The 22121-nt window shown below is 41.4% G+C and overlaps 2 protein-coding genes across 3 annotated transcripts in view; one reads left to right on the forward strand and one right to left on the reverse strand.

The window, feature by feature from the left end:
• Positions 1-1063: 1063 nt before the first annotated feature.
• NDUFC1 (NADH:ubiquinone oxidoreductase subunit C1) lies at positions 1064-4499 on the reverse strand. The gene is made up of 4 exons (XM_060106218.1): positions 4406-4499; positions 3763-3866; positions 2182-2261; positions 1064-1200 (listed from the first exon to the last, which is right to left on the reverse strand). The coding sequence occupies exons 1-3, from the start codon at positions 4470-4472 to the stop codon at positions 2202-2204; spliced, it is 231 nt and encodes a 76-aa protein (XP_059962201.1). The 5' UTR covers positions 4473-4499; the 3' UTR covers positions 1064-1200; positions 2182-2201.
• A 5358-nt stretch (positions 4500-9857) lies between these two features.
• The window catches only part of NAA15 (N-alpha-acetyltransferase 15, NatA auxiliary subunit), a 79781-nt gene continuing 67517 nt past the window's right edge, over positions 9858-22121 (forward strand). For both annotated transcript variants that reach the window (XM_060106237.1, XM_060106230.1), the window contains exon 1: positions 9858-10200. In XM_060106237.1, the coding sequence (XP_059962220.1) occupies positions 10147-10200 (54 nt within the window). In that variant the 5' untranslated portion in view covers positions 9858-10146. The remainder of the gene's footprint in view (positions 10201-22121) is intronic.

Raw genomic sequence — 22121 nt, forward strand, 5'->3', positions numbered from 1 at the left:
TAATCTCTCCATCTCAATGTCAGCTGATTAGTACATTTAATTCCATCTGCAACCTTAATTCCTCTTTGCCTAACCTAACCTAACATATACACAAATTCTGGGGAATAGGACATGGTCATCTTTAAGAGTCCGTCAGTCTACTTTCCAGTGATATTGGGCAAATGACTCTTTACCTCTGGTTTCTGCATTTATAAAATTATGGAATTGGTCTATATGACCCCCTAAGGTCCTTTCCAGTTCTACCACCTAGGACTCTGAATTGACAAAAGTTAATAGTTACTGTTTTATCTGGTCTTTCACTGAATTTGGATTAAATACTTATTCTGAGATAATGTAACTCTGAGTTTATGCTCAGAAGTGACTTCCAAAGGTATTGGGCCATGAATCTCCCAGAGTAAGTGTTGGCCAGAGCCCAAAACACTAACAAAGCCATTTATAAGGCAATGAAACTTTCTATTTAACATCAAAATGGAGATACAAATAATACACTTTTAAATGTATAGTATTAATACATTAAGTGTTTAAATTATATGTTAACGAAGTGGCATATAAATAGGTGTTAACTGATTCACAAGAAAGGGTTTTAATGAGGGATAAATGAAGTGTTTTTTGTCTCTGTTAGCTCTCACCAACTCCTTTTTTTGAATAGTCTGTTATTCATTGGATCAAAGTCATATTAGCAAAAAGAGCCAACTGTTGCCATACCGGTGTTAAAAACAGTCACCCAAATGAAAATCATTCAAACTCAAGGAAATGGAGTCAGAAGAAACTCTGGTAAGAAGAAAATAGTATTTGGGTTCTTTTGTATTTTAAATAATAGAGTAGGAGTAGTTCTATCATCCTGATCACTAAATAAATCTTCTGATTAGAAATAAGAAGTTGACAGAAGGACTAAATCCTCAGAAGTGATTTTTTTTTTAATCTATATCCTTAAAAAGTTTTCTTACCAATGTGTTCTTAATTACCACTGACCCTATTATCAGATGGTACTTTCCACATTAAAATACTTCTAGTAATTTACGTTAGAATTGACATTTTATACATTGTCACAATGTACATAATCTGAAGAATACACAAGTATTTTTTAATTTAATTATGTGAAACACAAATGCTGACTTGACATATGTTCACATGTAACTCTCTCAGTTTACAGCTCAACAGATTGGTGAATCCAGAGGAACTGCTATAAACACTATATACCTATAATAAAAAAAAAGAAAACTGTAGCATTAACCAGCAGAAGTAATATTAAAATTAGGCCATTCTGAACAATGCACCTTAAAGCATCAGGGGAAGTCTCAAAAAACAAATCCACAAAGAATATCAACTCCTCATTTTATCTAAATTTTAGCAAAAAAAAAAAATTTTTTTTTTTAAATCTTAACTACAGGAGTAGCAAAAGCATCTGGTTTTGATTTAAAAACCTATTTCATTTTTATCTCTTGATTGACTGAAGTAGTGAAATGGGCAAGGTGATAATAATAGAACAAAATGTACATTTGTGATTACTATTTTTCTCCAGAACATATAAGTTATCTACTTTAATCAACCTAATCCAAGAAAGCTGAGATTTATAAGGATGATTTTCCATTTTACAAAAGGCTTAATATAGGATTCTTTAAAAATATTTTCAGAAATATGGCACACATATACATATAAAATAAACTCACTCTCTTAAATCACAGACCATGCAGTGTATTCTATCTTATTCACAGCTAGGTTTTATCAGGAATTGTCCAACTGGGTGTTAGTTGTAATGACAATCATAATAAAATCGTCATGCAGTAAGAAATTTAACAATTGAATGCTCTGTTCTCATGGAATTTTACACTCAAGTGTGGTATATGACAAACAGGTATTAAGAAATACATACACAAAGAATGATAACTTGTCCTAAGTGCTATGAAGGCACTGTGTACAGCATTATTAGATTTAAGAAAATATGATTTTGGTTTCATTCTTAAGCACAACTTCCTTTGAACACAGTCAAAGTGTAATGATTAAAAATTATTATGCTAAGAGATCCTTGAGCCAAGGTATTGAAAATTCATAAATTTGTCACAGACAGGAATATAGGTGCTAAAAAGTATAAATCTAATGAAAAAAGTCAAAACACACTATTTAAAAAGAGGTCAAATTAACTTGCATAGTCTATTCAATCCTAGAAAATCACATACTTACTGTATTGGTATTTCAAAAGTTTATTCCAACCCATTTCTTCTTTTATACTCTAAAACATCTTCATTATGTTGTTTGATGAGCTAGAAGTAGGTAACAGTTAAAATTAGAAATGTAATCTTCCTGGCAACTTAAAGAGGAGAAGGAGCAGATCAACTAATGATATTTATATTTTGCAAGAAAAATAAGGATAGATTAAAAGAATTACAACTATTCTAGTTAGAAATAAAAGGCTAAGGGATACAAAAGTCCAAAAGTTATGAATGATATGTACTTGTTCACCACAATCTGACATACTATAAATTTGAGAAGGCAACGCTTAAAAGTTTAAATCCAACTTCTGCAAATAAATTACTTCACTCAGTGGGTAATTAATGGAATGGAGAGCCTTACCACAGAGGGGCTAAAGCAATAGGACAGAGTAGAACCTGGTTATTAGATGGGGTGGATGTGTACTATACTTCTCACCTCAGAAGTATGATATTGTGAGTGAACGACCAACCCACATCCCCCAACTATATATGTTTTAATTAGATGTCATGGAGGACAGCCACTTTCTCAGAACCACTGTCTGACAGAATATGCAACTAGAACGATGGCTGATATAGGGTGACATGTTTTGCAAAGATCCAATATCAATCAGAGCGTTCAGCAACAAGTTTCTTTTTAGGAAAACTTTAAGAACGTATAAAGTTACATTATAACAAACGTTATTTTGAAAGGATTAGTTACTAAGTTGTAAGTAACTTTCAACATCTCTTCCTCCTTTCCATGTCAAAGAGCTGAACCACTTTAATGAAAAAAATCCCAAATAAGGGATCTAAGAGTTGGAGGTGGGCGGCAGTGGAGGAAATTCCAAAACAAAACATTTAAATACGAATGTAGCACAGATACTTTTAAAAAATGTATCTATGGAGAGGCAGTATTTCACAGTGGTCTACAGTGTAGCTCTGAAGTCAGGGAGAACTTGGTTTGGCAAATTAATTTCTCCAAGTGTTTCCTACATCCGTAAAAGGTCAACAATAATAGTACTACCACATAGTGTTGAAAAAATTAAACAAGTTTTTACAGGTAAAGCATTTGGCATACTGTAAACAAAGACAAAAAAAAAAAAGAAAGAAAAAGGCTGCTACACACTAGGTACAATTTCCAACAATGTATTTATACAAACATTGTTAAAATCTTATATCTTGTAAGTTCAATGGTATTTAATTTGTATAGCTTGTTCATTTACGATCTGTCCCTATGGCATCTGAAAAAAGTGCCTTCATAAAATCCCAACCTGCCTCCATCTTTATTAAGAAATAAACTAAAGAATAATTAATATGTAGTAAAACTGCCATTCGCGACAAAACCAGGTGAAGGATCAATGACAGAAATTTCAGCCTCATTATACTTTCTCGATGCCTCTGAAACCTTAATATTTTTTAGTCCTTGGGATTCCCCTCCTGGAGAAATAGATTATTAGCAGTTACATAAATAACCTATGGAATGGAAGATTTGCTGCGCACCATTCAACCTCACACCGATACTTGTCTTCTCCAGCGTGCTGGAGTAGCACGATTTAAGGGAGTATATACTTACATAGATCCACAAGAAAACGGAGGTGCCCAAGGTCAGTCCAACCTTCAGCCAGTCAGGTCTGCCTTGTGGCGGTTCCCGAATGTAGAACTTTGACCGCGCTGAAGCTGAAAGGGGACAGAAAGGGTCTCTAAATCTATAACTTACCGCCCTGTAGGAATAAACCTGACATTTACATGCGTATTGTCGCTTTTAATTCCCCCTTCTACTTCCTCATTTAAACAGCCACAGAAAGAGAGGTTCAGAGAGGCCTAGTAACTCGCCCTGGGCCACCAGCAGGGGCAGACGAGTGGCGCCTTCAAAGCCTCGTACACGGGCTTTGGCGACCCCTCCGATGTCTCAGGGGTGGGCGGATAGAAGCGCCCCCGGGAGGGTCTCCTTCTCCCGCGTCTGCAGGAGGAGGGACTCAAAGTCCATTCGCCGAGACCCCGAGGGGTCGGACGGCACTGGGAGGAGGGTGGGCGGCGGCAGACGGGGATCCGAGAGTCGCGGGTGGAGGCAGGCGTGGGCTCCGGGAGGCGGGCCGGCGAAGGTCACGGCCGGACAAGCCCGGGGCGCAGCCGCCTCCTGCCCCCGCGGGGCTGGGTTCGCCCTGGGAGCCGCAGGCTGGAAGGTCGGGGCGGCCTGCTCTAGTAGGGACACTTACAGCCGCTCGGGAGCCTGGCCGGGGCCAGCAGCTTGTAGAAAGGACGCAGCAAGGCAGACGGCGCCATCTTGCCGGTTGGGCTCCGCCTCCTCCAGCCCCGCCGCTCCCGGGGGTCGGCATCCGGCCGAGCGCCCCCTGGCGGGCGGAGGCGCGGAACAGCGGGCTCTGCGGCCGTGCCGCGTGGGGGCGCTAACCCCAAGAATTGGAGTTACCGCCTGGTACTCTAGCTCTTCTGGTCTCAGCCCTCAATCTGCACAGTGGGATTACGAAGGAGATGATTACAAGGGGGAAAATAAAAGGTAGTTTAGCCGCGTCTCTGTCCTCAGAGAGTTTATTTCAGACCCCCACCCCAGGGACACTTACAGAGAGAGTTACCAAAATCTTCCTGCGTAAGTCGGGAAACTGCAAGTGAAGGGGGTTGAATAGTAGCATTTTGATCGAATTCGGTGTTTCAGGAACTGTGCCTTAATGCATCATTTGATTTACATGCACTATCATTTCACTTTCACAACGGCCGCAGGACACGCCGTGATTATCATTCTCAATTTATAGGTGAAGCTCAAAAGACAAGCTCTTCCTCCAAGGTGACGTATTATATATACCTCATATTTGAAACGACCTCTTAACAGTTCCCAAAGTCTGTTTATACGCACTAGCACAGTAAAGCCCCACAACCCTGTGAGGAAAAGAGAATCCTAGTATTTCAGAAGTACCCCGACCAGTTCAAGACCACACAGCTGGGGAAGTTGGGACTCGGACTTAGCCCACCCAACAGGTTTAGACAGTCCCCTGAGGCCATAAGCTGCAGAGCAGGTTCAAAGTGCCAAGTTCAAAGCGCCATTCTTGCTCACCTCTTTTTAGCTATATGATTTTTAGGCAAATTACTTAACCTCTCCATGCCTCAGTTTTATATCTGGAACAAAACACCTACGCTATAGGGTCGTTGGGAAGCTTAGAGCGTGTCTGGTAGTTGTAAACAACTTGCTTTTGGCTATCTCTTTGATACCTATTGTACTGACCAATAGGTTTTATCTTTCACATTTGAACCAGATTTTTTGTGCATTTAATTCTCGATTCAAACTGATGTCTAAAGGCCATGTAAAAATATGTGTATTTTTACATATTTTAATTAGGTTTACTCTTTTAAGCCTAATGTCATTTGGGTTCATTTTAAGGGCAAATAACTGTTAGCAAATCTCTTTTTCTTTCTATACTTTCCTTAGCAATGATATTGAAAAAAATTGTTAACCAAAAATTATTGACCAAAAAAGTAAAATAATCGTTCTATGTTTTGTGGCTCATTTTTACATACAACTGATGGCTACATAGATTGCTAAACTGTTAGTTACTTTATAGTTTGTAACCTAGTTTGAGCCTCCTGGACTCATGCTCAAGTAAACAAACCATGCAACTAACATGCTGAGTCAGTTGTTGGTTCTCAACTTCTTGGCTTCTTGTCCACTCAGCAACCTGTCAGTAGTATATCCTTTCTACCCCATCCCTTGGAAGCTTGTCCTGACACAGGTTTTGCTAGAATCCAACAAGTTGGAACAGAAGCCACATTTAGTGAGAGCATACAAAACCATTAGGCAAATTACTAAATCTCACTACTGGCATTGGAAAAGGCTGTTTTGTTCTTTTGCCCCCTGTATCCTTTTACCAGTGTATATTTTGGGAAAGTGATGAAGTATAAGCACATTTCTCTCATCATGTTAGAGCTGATGGAATCCTACACTTGGAGTAGGCAGCTGTACATGAAACTCCATCTTGAAAAGAATCCTGATGAAGCAATTTCAGCCAGGAGCTAATAGCTGTGATATTTTGGTAGAAGTTGCTACGTGACATTCATTTAAGCATCCCCAGAAACTGAATGCTAACACCTTATTTATGACCCAGGCAAAGAGTTCCCCCTTTCTAGTTAGCAGCTAGAAAATCAAATTTTTATTTTTTAATTTTTATTTTATTTTTACATATACATGTATCTATTCTTTTTCAAATTATTTTCCCATTTAGGTTGTAACAGAATATTTAGATGAGTTCCCTGTGCTATACAGTAGGTCCTTGTTGGTTATCTATTTTATTTTATTTATTTATTTTTTAAAAAATAAATTTTATTTTATTTATTTATTTTTGGCTGCGCTGGATCTTCCTTGCTGCGCGCAGGCTTTCTCTAGCTGCGGCGAGCAGGGGCTACTCTTCATTGTGGTGCGCGGGCTTCTCATTGCGGTGGCTTCTCTTGTTGCAGAGCACGGACTCCAGGCATGCAGGCTTCAGTAGTTGTGGTTCACGGGCTTAGTTGCACCGCGGCATGTGAGATCTTCCCCGACCAGGGCTCAAACCCGTGTTCCCTGCATAGGCAGGCAGATTCTTAACCACTGTGCCACCAGGGAAGCCCTGGTTATCTATTTTAAATATAGCAGTGTGTACACGTCAATCCCAAATTCCCAGTCTATCACTCCCCCTCCCCCTTCCTCCCTGGTAACCGTAGTTAAGTTCGTTCTCTAAATCTGTGAGTCTGTTTCTGTTTTGTAAATAAGTTCATTTGTATAATTTTTTTTAATATTCCACATATAAGGCATATCACATGATATTTGTCTTTCTCTGTCTGACTTATTTCAGTTAGTATGATAATCTCCATGTCCATCCATGTTGCTGGAAAATCAAATTTTTAGTCCCAGATTTTTCCACTGGGAAACCTCTTACTCAACTCACATCTCCCGGGGAAGGGTTAAAGTAAATCCAGAGTTGAAAACAGTATAAAAGGTAAAAGTGCTTCCTACATGTTTACTGATTTATGAAGCATGAGAACACTATACATCAAATTCAAATCTGCAGAGGGATAGCTGTATCTGCAAGTTTTTATTAAAAAAAAAAGCAATCACAAAACGTTAACATTTTGTAAATCTGGGTGGCAAATACATAGATTTCTTTTATGTTCGTTTCTAGAAAATGTAAATATGTAAAGATATAGCAGTGTCAATAGAGAACCTCTTACATATATGAAGATGGAGGAATTTCACTCTTTGTACCCCTTTTGTAGAATTAAAGTTTGCAACGTTATTTCTTTATTTATGGTGAATTTATCACAAAAGTGATATGCAAACACATGTTGTAAGATGAATGAAATAACTACCACCACCACCATCATCATCATCACACCTAGCCTTGGATATGTTAACTCCCTGCATAGCTGTCATTCAAAGCATAAGCCATTAAATGGGATCGCTATTTGTCAAATAGTGGTGATCTATCAGAGTAGACATTTTATTGAGTTCAGGCTATCAAATCACTGACTGTGTGGTCCAACTATTTGTAGGTGCATTTTAACTAGGATGTTTGTAACTCACATAAATGTTGAATCAGACTAGTATTCACTGAGTCTTAAAGATTGTTATTTATTTGTCATTAGCCAAAAGGAACATATTTGCCAAACTATATTGCTAGCTCATCTATTCAGTTACTCAGCTTCTGGTAGAAACTACAGTTTGTTTCAAAGACCAGAAATTTTCTTCCCCCAAGGTGAAAACAGAATATTATTTACAGGAGAAATTTAGAAAAACATAGCAAATAATATTGCCAGGACTTTTGGATATGAAGCTAGAGATTTGGAAACCCAAGTTAGTAGCTAAGCCAAAATTATCACCTTAAGTTAGACAATTTTTCTACTTTTTAATAGTTCAGATAGTTGAAAGACCTGTTGGGGGTGGTGAAGTTTGAAGGTTACCACTAAATAACAGCCGTTTTTATGAATTCTAAATTTGTTCTTAGTTTTTTTTTTTTAAAGCTAAAGTTAAAAAACTGGCCGTATTTCGAAACTCAAAAATGGTTTCTTGTACATACAATTTTTTTTTTAATTAATTTATTTTTGCTGTGTTGGGTCTTCGTTTCTGTGCGAGGGCCCTCTCCAGCTGTGGCACCAGGGAAGCCCCATACAATTTTCTTAATGAAAGTTTTAAAGAAACATCACAGAATTTGAAGAAATTCCAGGATCTTACTTCTAAAATCTTACTTATGCCCCAGGCAAAATGAGAGGGCATGCAAGATAGCAGCTAGAAAACCCAAGTATTAGTCGCAGATTTTTCCACTGGGAAACATCTTACTCAACTCACACCTTCCATGGAGGATTAAAGAGCAAGCTGAGGGCTTTCCTGGTGGCGCAGTGGTTGAGAGTCCGCCTGCCGATGCAGGGGACGCGGGTTCGTCCCCCGGTCCGGGAAGATCGCACATGCCGCGGAGCGGCTAGGCCCGTGACCCATGGACGCTGAACCTGCGCGTCCGGAGCCTGTGCTCCGCAACGGGAGAGGCCACAACAGTGAGAGGCCCGCGTACCGCAAAGAAAAAAAAAAAAAAAAAAAAGAGCAAGCCGAAAACAGTAAAACATCTGTGTAACTATGATTAAAAAATCAAAGCTACTGCATATATTGTATAATGATTCATGATGCACAGACTGCTACTACTGATGGAATTCAGGATCTGGAGAGAGATAATCAAAAACAATCAAGGATAAAAATGGCTCATACGATGTGAAAATTTGTAGTCATCAACAGAATGCCACGTTTAAAATAGTTTTACTGTCGAGTTTTAGTGAATGGCTTGAAGCGACTCTATTAGGTATCAGTCTGACCTTGCTTACTGCAGTAGTTCTCTAGTATCCTTGCCAGATACTCTTCGGCTTCCTAAGATTTAAGGATTTCTAGTGACGGGGAGTCACAATATTAAACACTAGCTTGAAGCCAGTTCCAGAGGAGTCAGTGACCTTGAATTCTTCACAACCCAAGGTGATTCATACAGTCCTCAACACTGCATTGCATGAACATGAAATAAAAACACACACTTTAACCTTCAGATGTTTCTTTGGCAGTGCAAACATGGTACTTCGGATCTGGCTGACTACCTTTCCAGGGTCCTCTTAAAGTAATAAAAGTAAATCACTGATGCCCCAGCCAGGCCCATTTACTTGGTTAACTCTTTCACGTTTTTCAGACTCCGGTAAGCCCCATCCTCTCTGGATCTATTTACAAGACCCCACTGGGGTGAAACTTTCATTTCCCCTCCGCCTCTGCTGCTTAATTAGGCACTTGGTCCACGATCAAACACACCGCTTTTTGGACACCGGGATTTTAGCACTTTAGGCTCAAACTATGATTATACAGACTGGAAGAGTCTACCCAATGAATGAAAAGCCAATCTAGCAAGAAGTAGTGGAATCGCTACTTTTGATGCGGAGAGGGTCGGAACCGCAGTTAGCCACTCTTCCCTCGCTTCCCCGGCGCCTCGGAGACAAGAAACCGAAAGGATGGGCGGGGCTTGCCGCGACCCTCACGGCCTGCGCGGACCTGGGCGGGCCTCCAGGTTTCCCAGCAAGCTCCAGGACAGAGGAGGTGGGGAAAGGAGGTCATCGCGCCTGCGTGTTAGGAGGTGTGACCCGGGTGGGAAAGCTCTCCACGTCCGCCATTTTGGCTGCCTCTGTCGGTCTGTTCAGTTACCACGTGAACCGCCGACGGAGACCCGTGGGGGGGGGGGGGAGGCGGCGGCAGTGTTAAGTGAGAAGGGAAAAAAGACTACGAGGGGAAGGGGGTGTCTGGGTTGGGCGACGCGGTGACACCCGAGGCCCGGTGGCGGCGGTGGATCGGGGCAATCAAGGCTGAAGCAGCCAGGGAACGACGGCGGCGGCGGCGGCGGTCGGACAAACAGACTGACCGAGCCCGGCGGTGGCGGGAGCAGCGGGAGGAGCCGGAACGATGCCGGCCGTGAGCCTCCCGCCCAAGGAGAACGCGCTCTTCAAGCGGATCTTGGTAAGTGGGAGGCTCCGGACCATCAGTGAGGAGGATTTAGCCGGTACACGGGCCTGTCACCCCTAACCTCGGCCCAGGGGCACCCGGCCACCGCCGCCCGGGACCCCGCCTTCGTGCTCCTAGTCAGGCCGAATGCACTGCCTTGTCCCCTCTCGGGGTTCCCACTTGGGCCCGCGCGCCAGGGGCCACGGGCTTCCTCCTCCCGTCCCCACGCTCCGGAGGCCGTGGTTCCGGAGTAGGCCCCGTTCTCCTGGCTTCGAAGCGGCCGGTTTTCATTCGCCCTGAGCGAAGGGGGCAGAGGCCTGGCCTTCAACGGGGAAGCGGGCGACACGGGCAGGAGCGGTGGCCCGGGTGGTTTGGGAAGCCTGCCGGCAGGCCGGGGTGACACCCTTGGAAGGAACAGGTGGTGCGGATGCGGCACAGCTCATTCATTGCCCAAGCGCGGCTCTCCCTCCATCGTCCGTCCCTCCCTCTTCCTCTCCTCTTGGGAGTCACCTGTCCCCGCCCGGCTCGGGGTCACTGAATGACCTGGGAAGAGGGAAGGAAGAAAGGAGTTCAGAAGAGGAGAGGAAGGCTTCTAAACGACAGCCTCGATGGAGTCAGTAGGAATGCTGGCATCTGCAGCTTCTCGGCCTCTTTACCTCCTTTCAGGAGTAGGGGAGAGACATTTATTTCTTAGCTTCCGAGCGGGAAACATCACCCTCCTTGGGAGGTGGGGCCCATTGCGAGGGGGCGGTCCAGTAGGAAGTGGAAAGTTAAGAGCTTTCAGCGGAGAAGTTCTGGACACAGATTTTCTTGTAGACCGAAGTGTATTAACACTGACGCAAGAAATGAGCAGCAGAGAAAAGAGAATATAAGGACTTGTGAAATGGATCTTTTTGACGCTAGCTCAGGCCCGATAATTCCCTGCATTTCACGTTTGCCGTTTGCATTTTTTTTTTAAATAACCGTAAATGCGATGATGTTTGGAGGGACTGTTTACCCTGTAACATCTGCCTTGTAGCTTTGGTGCTATAATTAATACTTTGTAGCACGTTTTTTGTTTGGCATCTAGTGTGTGGGTTGCCGCTTTCGTGCAGACACTTTATGAAAGGATTAACTGCATTTACCAGACTTAAGACTTCGAATTTGGAGTGTGTGTACGAAAGTGTTAGTTCTTTCCTCTTGTAATTTAAATGTATTTCATTTGTTTGAAAAGTATAACAGCTCTGAGGATCCTTGTTTTCTAGAGAAAGGAAAGTAACCCATGTTGAACTAACTTTGATTTTACAAAAATATCCATATGCCTACAGATTTAGTCAGTTCTTGTGGAAACATACATAGGAAAGTCGCATCCAATACGGTGTTAACTCTTAGTTACCTTGAAGTCCTTACTGCCATTTTTTTTGGTTTCAAGACTAACTGGAGTGTAGGTAGGACTATAGCACCTTTTTACCACAGCAATTTATTTACTTTTACAACTTTTAAAGGAGTAGTTGTTCTCTCCATTATGATAGCCATTAGCCACATGTGGCTCGTGTACACTTGAAATATGGCTAGTGTGATTGAGGAATTGAATTCTTAATTTTAATTAATTTAATTTAGTCTCAAGATGTCTCAAGATTAAGGAACACCCTGAGATTAAGGCTAACAGCTAGTGTAAGGGTCAGGAATGCAACTTTTTTTCGGTTGCGTTCGGTCTTCGTTGCTGCGCGCAGGCTTTCTCTAGTTGCGGCGCGCGGGCTTCCCATTGCGGTGGCTTCTCTTGTTGCGGAGCACAGGCTCTAGGCGTGCGGGGTTCAGTAGTTGTGGCACGAGGGCTCAGTAGTTGTGGCTTGCGGGCTCTATAGCGCAGACTCAGTAGTTGTGGCGCATGGGCTTAGTTGCTCCGCGGCATGTGGGATCTTCCCGGACCAGGGCTTGAACCTGTGTCCCCTGCATTGGCAGACGGGTTCTTAACCACTGCACCAGCAGGGAAGTCCTGAAACTTTTTTTTTTTATGGCATTTACACCACACCTGCCTAGTTCTTTGTTAGGTAAAAGGAGTTGTAGTAATTGTTAGGTGGCTACACATATTGTAGGTACCTACAAATATTGTAGGTAAATTATTTCATGTTATTTATTGCTTTTGGAAAAAGTGCTGTTTCTACAGTTAATGATACTTAGGTTGGACTTAGTTGCAGATGAAATTAAAATTAGGAATTGTTAACAAGTAGATTTCCACATGTACATAGGAAGGTCAGCTGACTTTAGTTTCTATGTGACAGTAATAGTTTTGCAACCGAGTGAGGACAGCGACCTTGAAATTGGTCTTAATATACTTTTACCTGTACTGCATGTGTTTAGAATATAACACAGAAAAAATAAAAAATGGAAACAAAAGTTTTACCTGCTCTGAAATCCCCTTTCTTCTGTATACAGTAGGTAATCAAATGTTTGAACTAGAATAAATTTGTTTAAAAGTGAATTAGAGGGACTTTCCTAGAAGTCCAGTGGTTGAGACTTCCAGTGCAGGGGGTGTGGGTTCGATCCCTGGTCAGGGGTGCTAGGATCCCACAGGCCTCGCGGCCAGGAAGCAAAGGCATAAAGCAGGGGCAGTGTTGTAGCACATTCAATAAAGACTTAAAAAAAAAAAGGTACACATCAAAAAAATCTTAATAAAAAAAGAAGTGAATTAGAAAATGAAATGCAATTTTGCTATAGTGTAAATACACTACATTCTTATGAAACTCACAAAATACTTTTTAAAAAGGTCTGTAAAGAATCTTATAAGAAGAAAAATCCGATAATGTGGCAAATTCACTGATTTGTTTGTTTTCTTTTAGATTTCTATCCTAAATCCTTTCTGGAGTGGATATAGTATGAACGAACACAGAAGTATATGTTTTTATATAAATTGACAAAGGATATATATTTTTAAATGCTTTATTGTGTTAGAAACCTGAAATGTTTAAGACATGATTCTTTTGGGTTAAAAGTAGATTAAAAGACTTGTTTGTGCTGATTATTTCTAGAATAGAGTATTCTGGTAAAAAAAAAAAAAGAACGACTACAGTTTAGTTTTCACTTGTAATAGACAACATGATATGTGCAGAGAAGCAGACAAAAGCTAATAGGGAACTGAATTTAACGTTTGATTATGCGAGTATTTCAAAGCCTTGCAGTCTTGGCCATTATTGGGGATTACACAGACTAAGTTATTTGATGGTATAGAGTTGCCATCCCAAGTGTTACTTTGAAGACTGGTTAAAGCAGTTTCCACAGAGGCAGACATGGTGCCCTGTATGACTGGTGGACAGGAGAGCTACTGGCCAACCAGCTTTACCAGAAGGGATCTCTTTGTTTAGTGTGCATTCTAATTTCCTTTAGTATTTCTGCTTCTGATAACACATTTCTTAGAGAGCATTGATTCAAATATATTTTCTTTGTTCAAAAAAGTGCTTTTGGACATAAAAAGCTAGGTTATAGAAGGGATCATATGCAAAGGACTGTTTGTTCAGAATTTTCTCCCCCAGATAACTGCATGGTTCATTTCTTCTCTTATTTCTTTCAGAATTCTGCTCAGAAGTCCTCTTCAGCGCAACCTTCTTATTTTCTTCCTTGCTTTATTTTTCTCATCACTTATCATCATCTGACATATGTATACAAGTAATTTAGCACATGTCTACCATAATTAAAACGTAGGTTTTATGAGGATAGGGATTTTGTTCTGTTAATTGTTATACCCCCATTAGTTAGAATAACGTACCATAATACGTATTCAAGAAATATTTTTGCATAAAATCAGTGTTAAGACAGTGAGTGTAGGGCAGGAGAGAGAAATTGTAATCTTTGGATTTTGTGCTTGCATAAAGACTTTTGGAGAAGGGAGTTAGTTAAGCTGGGCCTTGGCATTGTAGAATACATTGTTATGAGGTAATTGTAGGGTATCAGGCAGAACCTGTATTACCCGGTGAGACCTTGGAAGTTTCATTTATTAATGAATCATGGTATTAGGTTTGTTTACATGGCCTTTTTCCCATCACAAAAGCATAAAAGGAAATTTTTACTGTTTCTTTTTTGGTTGTGTTAGCATTGGAGGAGATATGGTATCTGGATTAAATGAGGCTGTTTGTCATGAGGAGCCTGTTGTATCAGGTAGTAAAGCTCAATCATCTGTAGTTTCATACAGCTCTAAAACTGATTCTGACACAAAGTCAGGGGTGAGGACCAGCGTATATGATATTACGAGACAGGAATATATCATGTTAGAAGGGAGAACATTTGTAATTTAGAGTTGCTTTGTGAGTGTTTTTTAGAAAATTTAAAAATCCAATTGAATTCTTGGAATTTGGGAAAGGTATGCTGGGAAGCTGGTGTGGCAGAGCAAGCCACTTAACTAATCAGTGACCGTAGCCAACCCTCAGCATCCACATCTAAATACAACTTTGCTCTCTATTTGTAGGCAGTAGCCCTATTGAAGAGAGAAACACTTAAGATTCTTAGTGAAAAATGGTTTTAGAAATAATGTCAGTTGCCAGTGCTGATGGTAAAGAAGAACAAGTGAAGAGATTTAAAAGAGTGATGGTTGTTAGTATATATATATTAAAATGTGGAGGGGAGGCAATTTTTGCTGCGACTGTATTTTTTTTCCTTAATTAATTTATTTTATTTATTTATTTTTGGCTGCGTTGGGTCTTCATTGCTGCGCGGGGGCTTTCTCTAGTTGCGACGAGCAGGAGCTACTCTTCATTGTGGTGCGTGGGCTTCTCTTGTTGCAGAGCACGGGCTCTAGGTGCGCAGGCTTCAGTAGTAGTGGCACGCAGGCTCAGTAGTTGTGGCTTGCAGCCTCTAGAGCGCAGGCTCGGTAGTTGTGGCCCACAGGCTTAGTTGCTCCGTGGCATGTGGGATCTTCCCAGACCAGGGCTCGAACCCGTGTCCCCTGCATGGGCAGGTGGATTCTTAACCACTGCATCACCAGGGAAGTCCTGTGACTGTATTCCTGACTTATGGGAATTTCCCTGGAATGTCAGCTGTACATTTACACTTAAGCTGTTTTATGATGCACACTGTACAAACTTGTATTGAAGTTGTAACTTTAAAAAAAACTAGTTTAACTTGTTGCATGTGGTTTTTCCCCTTTAGGTAAGATATGAATTGTATTTTCACTACTTAATTTGGAACTAAAATAATTCCATAACATTTTAATTTAATAAAAGCAATCTTTTTGTCTATTTAAAAGTGAAATATAAATTGCAATATAGAAATAAATGATGGAGAGTTTAATGTTTTTGTTACCTGATATTCTCTATTCCACTGAGATTTTCTTTGGTAAGTATAATAGGAACACATTTTCAGTTGAGATCATTTGAAATTTCTACTAAAACCTACTGGGGAAATTATAATCTTATCTGAAGCCAGTGATTTTTTTTTTTTTTTTTGCGGTATGCGGGCCTCTCACTGTTGGTGGCCTCTCCCGTTGCGGAGCACAGGCTCCGGACGCGCAGGCTCAGCGGCCATGGCTCACGGGCCTAGCCGCTCCGCGGCATGTGGGATCTTCCCGACCGGGGTACGAACCCGTGTCCCCTGCATCGGCAGGCAGACTCTCAACCACTGCGCCACCAGGGAAGCCCTCAGTGATAATTTTAATCTTAAAGATTGTTTGTTTTATTACAGAGTAGATTATGTGAGCATTCCTCTGTGTAATCTGTAAGAGTTGTTTTATCTGATTGTGTATAAAAGGAGAGATGAAAGTTTGCTTTTAAGAATATAGACCTAAGGGACTTCCCTGGTGGCGCAGTGGTTAAGAGTCCGCCTGCCCATGCAGGGGACACGGTTTCGATCCCTGGTCTGGGAAGATCCCACATGCCGCGGAGCAACTAAGCCTGTGAGCCACACTACTGAGCCTGCGCTCTAGAGTCCGCGAGTCACAACTACTGAGCCCACGTGCCACAACTACTGAAGCCCACGCTCCTAGAGCCCGTGCTCCGCAACAAGAGAAGCCACCACAATGAAAAGCCCGCGCACCACAAAGAAGAGTGGCCCCTGCTCACCACAATTAGAGAAAGCCTGAGCGCAGCCAAAAAAAAAAAGTATGCCCATGTGTTTAAAAAAAAAAGAATATAGACCTAGGGGGAAAAAAAAAACCCTCCAGGCTGGTTGTGTACTTCCACACATGGTGGTGGTTCTGATTTAAAAAAAGAAAAATTTCCCCTTATGTTAATGGCTTTCATTTAATATGGTACCCTTTTTTTCCCCCCCGAGAGATCTCATTGAAGATTACAAGATCACCTTTGGTTATCGGTGCTTGGGAACTGAGTCAGAAACTTTAAGAAGAGGGAAATGAAGTAAATTGGCATTTATTGATCATCTATTTTGAGCCATATTCTATGCCAGGCTTTTTTTCCGCATTAGCTGATACAAACCTTGCATTACTCCTTTGAGGAAATTGTAATAAGTATAGGCAATACTTATGATTACATTGTCTAAAGTATATTTCTAATTGCTTTATATACAGTCAGTTGTGCTATATCAGAACATACGGGTTCCTAAAAGTCAGTGCACTATGCAAAATCAGGTAATAAAACCCACAGGGCTTGTGGGAAAAATGGAGTCGGCACAACACTTAAAAACTTCATTAATGCCAAATTAGGAACCAAGGTAAGAACCTAATAGAAATGATAGCACAGTTTTACATATGTAAAATGGCTAACCAATATGGAAATACTATAATGTAAATACTGCCTTTTACCTTGGAAAAGACCTGAAGTTTTGCTTGTAGAGGTAGGTGTCAGAAGGATTGCAGCTGGTGAGTTACTATGAAGTGATGGAAGGAAAGTTATCTTAAATCTGAGAGAAAGTTGTAACACGTCATAACCCACAAGGTAAACTGAGGGAGTTTAGTTGTTTGAGGCGTGTGTCTGTGTTGTGCGTGCCTATGCAGCTCGTTTCAGCTGGGTGCAGTTTTCTGTGTTCATCTAGTATTTCTGGTGGACAAATCCCACAGAAGCAAACTTGAAATTTGAAATTTAGTATGCTCAAAATGTCAAATTATCGGGCTTCCCTGGTGGCGCAGTGGTTGAGTCCGCCTGCCGATGCAGGGGACACGGGTTCGTGCCCTGGTCCGGGAAGATCTCACATGCCGCGGAGCGGCTAGGCCCGTGAGCCATGGCCGCTGAGCCTGCGCGTCCGGAGCCTGTGCTCCGCAACGGGAGAGGCCACAACAGTGAGAGGCCCGCGTACCGCAAAAAAGAAAAAAAAAAAAAAAGTCAAATTATCAATCGTGTGGGAGCAAATATGTGTTTTCAAAACTAGTATTGTAGGGAACAGGCCATACCTGAACTTACTTAGAGGTCACACAGCCTGGGTCTGGGTAGCCCTTCCCTCGCTCTGAAGTGTGTCTGTTATCATTATTTTCTTAAATTTTGGTTGCACCAGGTCTTAGTTACAGCAGGTGGGCTCCTTAGTTGCAGCTCCAGGGCTCCTTAGTTGTGGCATGTGGACTCCTTAGTTGTGGCATGCATTTGGGATCTAGTTCCCTGACCAGGGATCCACCCTGGGCCCCCTGCCTTGGGAGTGCGGAGTCTTATCCACTGCGCCACCAGGGAAGTCCCCTGAAGTGTGTCTATTCTTGCATCTAGTATCTGAGATAGTGTCACATTCTTTGGCAACTTAGTTGCCGCTGCCATTAAGGAGACTTAAACTTCTTCCAACATTTTCTTTGTTAGAAGAAGCTTTGTACCCAGAGTATCAAAAGTTTCAGCCTAATTCATTCTAAAGATTTTTGTGGGGTAGCTAAGTTACACTTTTAAAGCAGGAAATAAAATATTATACGTTTCTTCAATTTGTATTTTGAAACAAGTTTGATGCTCAATGGGGGAAGCCTGGTGTGGAAAGAAAAATAGATGATGGGTTTTAATCCTGATTTTGCTTTACTTTATCTTTCATGTTTTTTAAACCTTAGTTTGTAAATTTGAATAAAGAGAGAAACAGTACTTTTCTGACCTACCTCACTGGTCTGGTAGTGAGATATGTATAAAAGTCCTTGGTAAATGGTAAAGCATATATATTAGTAAACATCTATTATAGGTGTAGTCTGTTAAGGATTTAGCTTTTTCATTGAATTGATCTCATCTTGGTTTTATGTTATGCTTTGTATTCTGTTTAATATTATTATTTTGCTTTTGTATAGTTTTTGGTATTTAAGAAGGTTTATATTTTTGTTTTAATCAGTTTTATGTTTTATAAACTTTTATGTTTATACCTTTAAAAATTCCTGGGAATTCCCCAGAGGTCCAGTGGTTAGGATTCAGTGCTTTTACTGCCGTGGGCCCGGGTTTGATCCCTGGTCAGGGAACTAAGATGCTTCAAGCCACGTGGCGCGGCCAAAAAAAATTCCTTTAGTCCTCTTTTTTTCTTACTTAGGGTGTGGAGGGGAGGGAATTTTATGCTGTGATTGTGAATTTTATGCTATTTTATTTGTCATCTATAAAATAAATCCATTTTCTTTTTCTCCCCCCATTTTAAAAAATTATGGTGAAATATGCATAATATAAAATTTACCATCTTAGTCATTTTTTAAGTGTACAGTTCAGTGGCATTAATAAGCACATTCACATCATTGTGCAACCATCAACCCCATCCATCTCCAGAACTTTTTCATCTTCCCAAACTGAAACTCTGCACCCATTAAACAACTCCCCCATCACCACCCCTCCCCCAGCCCCTGGCACCCACCATCTGCTTTCTGTCTCTGTGGGTTTGGCTCCTCTAGGAACTGCATGGGAGTGGGATCATACAGCATGTGTCTTTATGTGATGGGCTTATTTCACTCAGCACAGTATCCTCAAGGTTCATCCATGTTGTAGCAGGTGTCAGAATTTCCTTCTTTTTTAAGGCTGAATAAAGTTCTGTTGTATTTATATACCACTTTTTGTTTATCTATTCATCTGTCAATGGACACTTGGGTTACCTCCACATTTTAGCCATTGGGAATAATGCTGCTATGAACATGGGTGTACGAATCTCTCTTCAAGACCCTGCTTTCAATGCCTTTGGGTATATACCAAGAAGCAGATTGCTGGGTCATATGGTAATTCTTGAGGCATACCATACCTTTTTCCACAGTGGTTCCCTAAAATGCACAAGGGTTCCAGTTTCTCTACATTCTTGCCAAAACTACTGTTTTCTGTTTTTGTTTTTGTTTCATAATAGCCATACTAGTGACCATGAAGTAGTATCTCATCGCAATTTTGATTTTCGTTTTCCTAATGATTAGTGATGTTGAGTGTCTTTTCATGTGCTTATTGGCCATCTGTATGCTGTTTTTGGAGAAATGTCTAATTAAGTCCTAGCCCATTTTTTTTTTTTTTTCTTTTTGCGGTATGCGGGCCTCTCACTGTTGTGGCCTCTCCCGTTGCGGAGCACAGGCTCCGGATGCGCAGGCCCAGCGGCCATGGCTCACGGGCCCAGCCGCTCCGCGGCATATGGGATCCTCCCAGACCGGGGCACGAACCCGTATCCCCTGCATCGGCAGGCGGACTCTTAACCACTGCGCCACCAGGGAGGCCCATAGCCCATTTTTTAATTGGGTTGTTTGTTGTTGAGTTGTAAGATTTCTCTCTATTTACGGGCTATCGATGCCTTATCAGATATATGACTTGCAGCTATTTTCTTCCACCTGTGTGTAGTCTTCCCCCCCATCCAGGCCTGTTTGTTCATTTGTTTATTTATTTATTTACTGCACTGCACTGCATGCAGTATCCTGGTTCCCCAGCCAGGGATCGAACCCATGCTCTGTGCATTGGGAGCGTGGAGTCTTAACCACTGGACCACCAGGGAAGTCCCTGTGTGTCATCTTTTTTTTTTTTTTTTTTTTTTTTTTGCTGTACGCGGGCCTCTCACTGCTGTGGCCTCTCCCGTTGCGGAGCACAGGCTCCGGACACACAGGCTCCGCGGCCATGGCTCGCGGGCCCAGCCGCTCCACGGCATGTGGGATCTTCCGGGATCGGGGCACGAACCCTAGTCCCCTGCATCGGCAGGCGGACTCCCAACCACCGCGCCACCAGGGAAGCCCTATGTGTGTCATCTTTTTTTTTTTTTTTTTTTTTTTTTTTGCTGTACGCGGGCCTCTCACTGCTGTGGCCTCTCCCGTTGCAGAGAACAGGCTCCGGACACACAGGCCCCGCGGCCATGGCTCGCGGGCCCAGCCGCTCCGCGGCACGCGGGATCCTCCGGGATCGGGGCACGAACCCGCGTCCCCTGCATCGGCAGGCGGACTCCCAACCACTGCGCCACCAGGGAGGCCCTGTGTCATCTTTTGATGCACAAAATTTTTAAATTTTCATGAAGTCTACTTTTTCTTTTTTTTCTTTTGTTTTCTGTGCCTTTGGAGTCACATCTAAGAAATCACTGCCAAATTCAATGTCATGAAGCTTTTTTTTTGGCTTTGTTGGGTCTTTGTTGCTGTGCACAGGCTTCTCATGGCGGTGGCTTCTCTTGTTGCAGAGCACGGGCTCAAGGCACGCAGGCTTCAGTAGTTATGGGTTACGGGCTCTAGAGCGCAGGCTCAGTAGTTGTGACTCACAGGCTTAGTTGGTCTGTAGCATGTGGGATCTTCCTGGATCAGGGAGCAAACCCGTGTCCCCTGCATTGGCAGGTGGTAAATCCATTTTCTTATGTGTGAGGCAGTGAATGAGCTTATTCTACTTAGTGTTTTTTCTAGTCTCTTTTCCTCTGACTTTTTAAAGTTATTTTTACTTTGTGAGAGCATGCCATTTTATGTACTATTCTACCCTCATCAATACCTTTGTTTTAGATTTAATTCTACAATTAAATATAGTTAATATTAAACAGCAGACCTTTTTCTGAAGTTTTCCCAGTCATCTCTTGGTTGGATGAAGCTTATTGTCTAGTATAGATTCCTCAACAGTGCTTGTGGAAATCTCTTAAGGTCTTAGATGTTAAAAGTGTTTTCCTAGTGTCTTGATGTTTGAAGGGCAGCTTGGCTGGGTTTAAAATCCTTGATTCACATCTTCTTACATTTCTTGAAAATAATTGCCCCCCTGTTTTGCTTATATGTTGCTGATGCCAACCTGATTTTCTTTGTTGATGACTTGGTCTTTCTTTTCGAAGACTTGAATTTTTCTTATCTGTAAAAATTGAATTGTTTTACTGAGGTATGTCTCTGTGTTGACTATTCTGGATAAATTTTCCCTTGTGGTTTCAGATTGTAGATTGATGTTTTCTTTTGAGTCAAGAATTATAGTTTTGAATATTAGTTCTGGTCAGTTGTTTCATTCTTCAGTGATCTTTGCTTATTGGATCTTTGCATCTCTTTTATATTACGTTTCCTTCGATTCTTTTCTCTGTTACTCATTTGATTGAGAAGTCTTATTTTTCTGTCTTTTTAGATCATACATCTTGTAATTTAGTCTTCATTTCTGTGATGGATTTTGTTTTTTTCTGTTTCTTAAGTTCAGTTTGTTCCTATTTTAAAACTTGTTTGCTCTTTAAAATTTTGAATATTTGATTTGAGGTGTTCTTTTATATCTTCATTTGTTATTTATTTCTAATTTGTGATGGAGTGTTAAATCTTTCCTCTGTGTTATCGCTTTGGTTTTGGTGTGTTTTCATCTGCCTCAATTTTTCACTTTTAAAAATTCTATGTAAGTAACTTGGTATGAATGCTGGGTTCTTTTTTCTGTTCAGGTTATTTGTGATGGGTTTTACTGCACCAGCAATATAGACAATTTTATTTTGGGGTGAGGCTGGATGGTTTCTTCAGTCTCTTAGTTCAAGAGTACTCTCTTTGTTACTACAGTCAAATACAGTTTTAAAAATAAGTCCCCCTCCCACATTGTTCTGTATTGGTTTAATAAGGCCTTGATCTTCAGTGCTACCCTCTCCATCAAACCTTCAAGTGATACTTTCTCCTTCTAAGGTGTCTCCTTCTCCTCCAAAGC

Source organism: Mesoplodon densirostris, chromosome 1 (assembly GCF_025265405.1).
Source record: "Mesoplodon densirostris isolate mMesDen1 chromosome 1, mMesDen1 primary haplotype, whole genome shotgun sequence".
NCBI lineage: Eukaryota > Metazoa > Chordata > Mammalia > Artiodactyla > Ziphiidae > Mesoplodon > Mesoplodon densirostris.